Source organism: Eurosta solidaginis, chromosome 2 (assembly GCF_040869045.1).
Source record: "Eurosta solidaginis isolate ZX-2024a chromosome 2, ASM4086904v1, whole genome shotgun sequence".
In the NCBI taxonomy this organism is placed as follows: Eukaryota; Metazoa; Arthropoda; class Insecta; order Diptera; family Tephritidae; genus Eurosta; species Eurosta solidaginis.
Window position 1 is genome coordinate 239,822,377 of NC_090320.1, and position 7,701 is coordinate 239,830,077.

The 7,701-nt window shown below is 30.8% G+C and overlaps 1 protein-coding gene across 4 annotated transcripts in view; it reads left to right on the forward strand.

The window, feature by feature from the left end:
* The window catches only part of grp (serine/threonine-protein kinase grp), a 138,553-nt gene extending 131,461 nt beyond the window's left edge, over positions 1-7,092 (forward strand). For all 4 annotated transcript variants that reach the window (XM_067767342.1, XM_067767343.1, XM_067767344.1 and 1 more), the window contains one exon: positions 5,900-7,092. In XM_067767342.1, coding sequence (XP_067623443.1) covers positions 5,900-6,582 — 683 coding nt within the window. In that variant the 3' untranslated portion in view covers positions 6,583-7,092. The remainder of the gene's footprint in view (positions 1-5,899) is intronic.
* The last annotated feature ends 609 nt before the right edge of the window (positions 7,093-7,701 follow it).

A 7,701-nucleotide genomic window follows, 5' to 3' on the forward strand; every position in this document is an offset into this window, starting at 1 on the left:
GTATTGAATACATTTATTTAAGAAAAAAAAAATAAAGAAAAAATAAAAAAGCGTTTAGCTTACAAGTGCACGCGTTTGAGCTTTGTTACTAAGAAATATTTGTCCAGGTACTTAGTGACTCTCAAGTATGTCTTAAGCTTTGAGGGTTACTTTGTGCCTAAACGAAAGTTTCTAAAATTACTACAACAAGCTTATTTAAATTTATAAAAAAGAAAGTGATCAAAAAGTGCAAAAGAAATTTTTCTCAAAATGTGCCATTAATATTAGCTTTTTAAATGTCCTCGCTTTGTCTTTTCAAATCACTCCCATTTTATTTTTTTCGTAAAAGTTATATGCGCTAAGCGCTTACATACTTCATTCACCACATCGAGCTACCTTGACTAACTGCAAAATGTTTTAAATTGTGCATACTTTTAGGCGAAACGTTTATTACATATAAAACATCTTATAGGCACGTTATCGCCTGCTGGCAGCTTTTCATCGCTTTGGCGCTTTAGCTGTATGATAGATTTGACTACTTCATAAAGCTAGATTACCAAAGCATTGAAGAGTCTGCTTCAACTTCCTTGATACAATTAAATTATGTAGAAATCGAAACGGTGAAAAAATTCATTATGTAATAAAAATATATGTAAAAAATATTAACAAAAACTTTAATTGAATAATCACGTTGTTGTTGTTTTTTTTTTTAAACCCACCAATTACACGCAAGCATATTCGTACTGGTGCGTTTACGTAACATTTTTCTATCTACATATATGTATAAAAAGAACTGTACATTTTGATTGCCACTCCATAACTCGAGAACGTATAGAAAGATTGCCATACAATTTTTAGGATAACTTAATAGGAACCCGGAGAGTGTTTGTGAAAAGTTTTTTTTTTCGGGAAGTGGACCAGGGACATATTTATTCTAAACTGTCGTATATATGGCTCGATTTGCCTGAAATTTGGTATGTAGGTAGCGTTATATCTAGAATAAAATGTTGGATAATTTTTCTTCCGAGAAGTGGACCAGGATACATATTGGTGACTAGGGTCTCGAGAAATAGGACAAAAAGTGGACCCGGGCGCCCCTAGAATGTGTTTATACAATATGGATATCAAATGAAAGCTGCTGATGAGTGCTTTAGTACAGGGTAGTTTTCATACCTATTGGTGACTAGGGTCCCGAGATATAGGCCAAAACATGGACCCGGGCACCCCTAGAATGTGTTTATACAATATGGATATCAAATGAAAGCTGTTGATGAGTGCTTTAGTACGGGGTAGTTTTCATACCTATCGGTGACTAAGGTCTCGATATATAGGCCAGAAAGTGGACCCGGGCACCCCTAGAATGTGTTTATACAATATGGATATCAAATGAAAGCTGTTGATGAGTGCTTTAGTACAGGGTAGTTTTCATACCTATTGGTGACTAGGGTCTCGAGATATAGGCCAAAACGTGGACCCGGGCACCCCTAGAATGTGTGTGTATTTTGGATATCAAATGAAAGCTGTTGCTGAGAGCTTTTAAGTAATTTTCATTGTGATATTCGATTTAGTCGCATCAACCTGGCAAAACTGATAAATATGCTTGCGAAGCCGAAATAAAGACATGAATTAATAATACCTACATACCTATTTACATACGTCCTATTCGATTTGCCTGAATTTGGTATATAAATTTGCCTATATTAGTATTTCCGTTGCTTTTTTCCGGGAAGTAGACTAGAGACGGACTGGGACTGGGATTAGGACTAGGACTGAGACTGAGACTGAGACTCGGAGTGGGACTGAGACGAGACTCGGAATGGGACTGGAACAAAATACATACCACCCTCTGGGACTGGCAATGAGATATGAAGAAGAATGAGAAAAACTTAAGAGAAGAGAAAAGAGAGAAGGAGACTGAGAAAGAGATAGAATGAGACGAAGATGGAGATAGATGAATCGAAAAATACGGAGGGAGGAGTGAATACAAAGGTTAGGAAAAAGTGTAGAGGGGTGAGGGAGAGTTAGACGGAAAAAGCTTATTAAAATGTATGCAGATATACAAATTTAGGGCAGAACAACGTCTGCCGGGTCTGCTAGTAAAATTATTTAATAAAAAAAGACAGTTAATTAAGCGTATTAAGAAATGTTGAAATATACAAAAAATGGAAAGCAAAAAAAATTGTACTTATATAAACAACAAAATAAAAGAAAGTAGAAAAAAATTAGTGAAAATTAAAACATAATAATATGAATAACAAACACAACAACGTAAAAACTATCGAAAAAATCACAAGAACAACAAAAAAATGTCTGTTAATCTTAAATAATAGAAATAAAAAAGTTTTAGCAAAAAGTCAAAAGAAAAAAATATTTTAAGTGTTAGAAGCTTTTGTAGAGAGTTTCTCGCGTATTTTTAACGTAATGCCAAATAGCTAAGTATATAAATAAATATAATTAAAAAAAAATATTTTTTATTTTCTAAAACAAAAAAATAAAAAATGTTAAGTAAAAAATTATAAATAATAAAAACAGAAAATAAAAAAATATAATTTAAATAAATAATTTATAACTAAAATATAATAAATAATTAAAATCACGCGAAAATAAAAGATATATTTTAAATAATTTTTTAAATAAAAAATAACAAAAACCACATTAAAAAACATACAAAAAAAAACTAAACAAATGAAGCAAAAATAAATGACAGTTGCTGTAACATCAATTACCAGTTTCAAATAGAAATTGCATATATTTAAGAAAATATTTTTTTTCGTGGAACTATACAACAAATTCGCGGCCACCGTGGTGTGATGGTAGCGTGCTCCGCCTACCACACCGTATGCCCTGGGTTCACACCCCGGGCAAAGCAACATCAAAATTTTAGAAATAAGGTTTCTCAATTAGAAGAAAATTTTTCTAAGCGGGGTCGCCCCTCGGCAGTGTTTGGCAAGCGCTCCGGGTGTATTTCTGCCATGAAAAGCTCTCAGTGAAAAATCATCTGCCTTGCAGATGCCGTTCGGAGTCGGCATAAAACATGTAGGTCCCGTCCGGCCAATTTGTAGGGAAAAGCAAGAGGAGCACGACGCAAATTGGAAGAGAAGCTCGGCCTTAGATCTCTTCGGAGGTTATCGTGCCTTACATTTATTTTTTTTTATACAACGAATAAAATTTTAAAAATTGTGAGTCCAAATTACAAAAATAAGAAATTAAAAACAAAATTGTTTATGAAAAATCAAAGGAAAGGCTGGAAATATATTTATCCGTATTTTTCAACTTTTTTTATTTATAAAACAAAATTATTTAACAATTTTGTTGTTGTTGTTGTATTACCGGCCTATTGATTTGTTAGATCGTTGGTTCTTATTTAAAAATTTGTTCAATTAAAAAAATAACAATAATAATAAGCAAAACAAATTATTGTTAAGGCTTTGAGCTGGATTCGAAGCCACGATCTTTAATATAATTTATATAACATAATTTAATACAAAAAATGTGTATACAACAACATGAAAAGTTCCCAAAAAACACTTCAAAACAAAAACCAAGTCACAATTATTTAAGGCTGTCCTTATTTGTCTGGAAAACTTAGCACAAAAATTTCGAAAAAAATTTTTTTAACCATCTGAATGAAAAAAGTATAATAATAGAAGGAAATGCTTGAAATAAAAAGAAAAATTTAATAGAAATAAAAAATATTTGTAAAAAATATACAAATAAATTTTTGAAATCTTAATAAAATAAGAAACTAAGAAACAACGTAGGCTTATGAGAGAGGGGGATCTTAAGAAAAAAAGACACATTTTAGAAAACTTAACTCATTATTGATTTTCAATTAAAAAAAAAATTATTGTAAAACGAAAAAATGTGTTATTGAAAAAAAACTTGAAAAAAATTGAAATTGAAAAGAAAAATATTTAATTAAAAAAAGAGTAGAAAACCTCAAAAAATTTACTTACTTAATAATGAAAATAAGAAGTATTATATTTAAAAATAACTACCCCAATAAGTTAATAGAAAATTTACTAAATAAGACTACGAAAAAAATGAACCAACCTTATATTGCAAATGAGCTAACCGAAGCAAATACCAACAAAAAATACATTGTCGTTACATATGTGCCTGGCCTAATCGGCAATCAAGCGCTAAGAAAAATAATGAAAAATGACGACATAAATTTTGCCTATAAACCGCACAATACACTAAGGAGAATCTTTACAAAAACAAAAGACAGGATAGACAAGGAACAGTAAAGCAACGTAGTCTACGAAATCCAATGCAAAGGCAACAACAACAATAACTGTAATAAGTGTTACATAGGCACAACAAAAAGGGCATTAGTATCGAGACTATACGAACATCAAATGGACGATCAACACCTGATCGAAAAGGAACACACAGCTGATTTTGCGAACGCTACGATTTTGGATGTTGAGAGAAGAGAAAAAAAACGGATGACACTGGAAAGTCTCCGAATTCAACAGCAACTCACAAACGTAATGAATTATAAAGAAGACGTGGACAACACAAACAGCGATTACACAGCTGTGATCAAACATGTAAACAAATAATAATATAAAAACTTAATGTTTATTGTGATGTTTTTGTAATTTAAAAAATTAATCAAATTAATGTGAGTAAAGTTTAAAATGTTAATTTTTATGCCTATTGATTGTGCTGTATTCTTATATTTCACTTTGTATTTTCATGTTTCGGCGAAAGCGCCGAAATGCATAGAGGAAAAAGTAAAAACTTTTTGGTTTTTCTTTATTAATCTATCGGCCGAAGCAGCTCCTACCCAGCAAACATTTACTTACTTAAACTTAACTAAAAATATAACAACCTTTAAACATTTTTTTGACAAATGAAATGAAAAATCAATTGAAGCGAATCGAAAAAAATTATGTAAATATAATAATAAAAAAAATTAAATAATAATTACATAAACAAAAAATATGCTTAAAAATTAAAAATTTTGATAAAAAATTAAATGTGTAAAACAAAATTATGTGAAACTTAGAAACCGTTAATTTTAAATTTAATTTAAATCAAGAAAGATTTATTTAAACCAAAAATACAAAAAAAAAACACATTTTATACAATTCATTAAATCTTAAAAAGTTCTGATTTTTTTATATTTTTACCGGTTTTAGTTATAGAAAAAAGTGTGCTTTGGTTTGTGTCGTGCTACGTTTTTACTTTTTTTTCCTTTTGCATTTTATTTTCTTTTTGCATATTATTTGGTCTTTGGTGATTTTAGCTGTATGGTAGAAAATAACAAAATCCATAGAGCTTTATTACCAAAAACCAAATAATTTTTGCGCTTATCACTGAGAATGCAATTTAAGTTGAATTAACTAAATTGAAAACTTTTTTGTGGCAATAATTTTTTTAGCTATTTAAAAATATTTTTTTTTTTTTATTATATTATTTTTGGTTTTTGATTAAAAAATTTGTGATTTAATTTTCTTGCCATACATTTTTTTTTTTATTTTTTTGCGACTTAAAATTGTTTTTGTCATTTAAAACAAGTTTGGTTTTTTGCTTAATTTTTTTTTTTAGATTAAAATTTGTTTCGTGATTTAAAAACGTTTTTATGGTTTAAAATATTTTTTGTGATTCAAAAGTACATTTGTGATTTGAATTTTTTTCTTTTGTGATTTTAAAATGTTGTTTTTTTTTTTTTTTTTTTTTTTGTGATTTAAAACAATTTTTTTTTTATTAAATATTTTTTTATGTGATGTAAAAATTTTTTTGTGATTTACAAGTTTTGTCATTTAAATTTTTTTGATATAAACTTGTTTTTTTGTGTACCTACATCAAATATTAAAATCTTTATATTAAACAAATTTACAGATTTTTTTAAAACACGAACCTAATGCATTTATTTTTTCATTTTCCTTTTTCTCTCCCACACGCGCAGAAAAATCACACGATCTAGTCGATTCAGCTGCCGCACTCGATCTACAATCGCCGAAAGCGAAACGAGCACGTCACGGTTCGAGCAATCATCGTCTTACGAATCATTTTGTCGATGAGACAATATCACGCAATTATTGCTCACAACCAATGCCACAAATACCAATCGATTTCACAGATGTTTGTAGTACACCTGGCGGTGGTGGCGCAGGTGCTAATAAAAACAATCACGCCTCAGCGCAAGAAGCACGTTTCAATTTCTGTTTCTCACAACCCGCGCTACTGGATGATCTTCTAATTTGTACACAAATGAATCAAACACAATCGGCATCACAAAACGTATTCCATCGTTTGGTGCGTCGTATGACACGTTTCTTTGTGACAACACGTTGGGATGATACCATTAAGCGCCTTGTAGCCACAATCGAACGTTTGGGTTTCGCTTGCAAAGTAGGCGATGGTGGTGTGGTCACTATATCAACGGTAGATCGACGAAAATTACGTTTAGTCTTCAAGGCGTACATTATTGAAATGGATGGCAAAATATTAGTAGATTTCCGTTTATCCAAAGGCTGTGGTTTAGAGTTTAAGCGTCGCTTTATTAAAATTAAAGAATCATTGGAGGACATCGTGCTGCGAGGCCCAACAACATGGCCCATTGCGATAGCTACAAATACAGTGCCTTAAAGTATGGCTGAGAATGGAGAGGAGCGCCAGTGGGCGTATGGCATGCAGTTTTCGTTTCCTCGCAAAACAAACAAAAAAAAAAAAACTGCAGTGCGAATACCGCAACGCTACGAGAGTTAGCTTATAAGTTTTTTTTTTTTTTAATTTGTTTTGTAATTTTAGCTATAAAAGCAATTTCCTATGCGCAAATGTATACAAAGAAAATAAGTATGTATTCATATTTAGAATTGTTTTTTCTTCGCTTTAATTACATTTTTTAATTAAGTCTTATGTATGCACATCGTTGCATTATTAACATTATTGTTTTATTGTCATGTTCTTCTTGAATTTCATATATTTTTTGTAGTAATTGACTTAGGTTCTTTTCAGGCTGTATTAATTTATTGTATTTAAGTAAAGGATGTAAGCAACGAATAAAACGAATTAGACAGATATAAAATTTACACATTTTATACAAAAAAAAAGCGTTTAAAAAAAAAAATATATATATATAAATACGTTTGAAAACAATATTTTAACTTCTTTTTTGAGCAAATCGTTGTACCCAATTTTATAAACTACACCATTTCCAGTTGTAAAAGACAATGCGTCAGATCAAAATGCGAAAACTTCATATGGAAATGAGAATAGTCAATTGTAAGTGCGAAAACGTCACTTCGATATGAGAATAGTCACTTGTAAGTGAGCAAACTGTAAAAGAAATTTCGAAAACGTCAATTGTAATTGAGAATAGTCAGTTGTAAATGAGAATAGTGAATTGTAAATGCGAAAGCGTCATTTGGAAGTGAGAATAGTTGAATGTAAATGCGAAAGCGTCACATAGAAATGCGAATAGTCACTTGTAAATGAAGAAGAAAGAAGATCAAAAATTGTGACATATATTGGAGTGGCCATACGAACAAGCGCAGTTTTGGCGTCGGATTCGTGGTGGAAGAGAGACTTTGTCGCCAAGTTCTGGCGTTCACACCTGTGGACGAACGTATCGCCGCTATCCGGATAAAAAAAAAAATTAAAAAAAATTTTAATATATCATTCATCTGCGCCCATGCGGCGACAGAGGAGAAAGACGATGAGGTGAAAGACACTTTTTATGAACAATTGGAATGCAGATATGAGCGC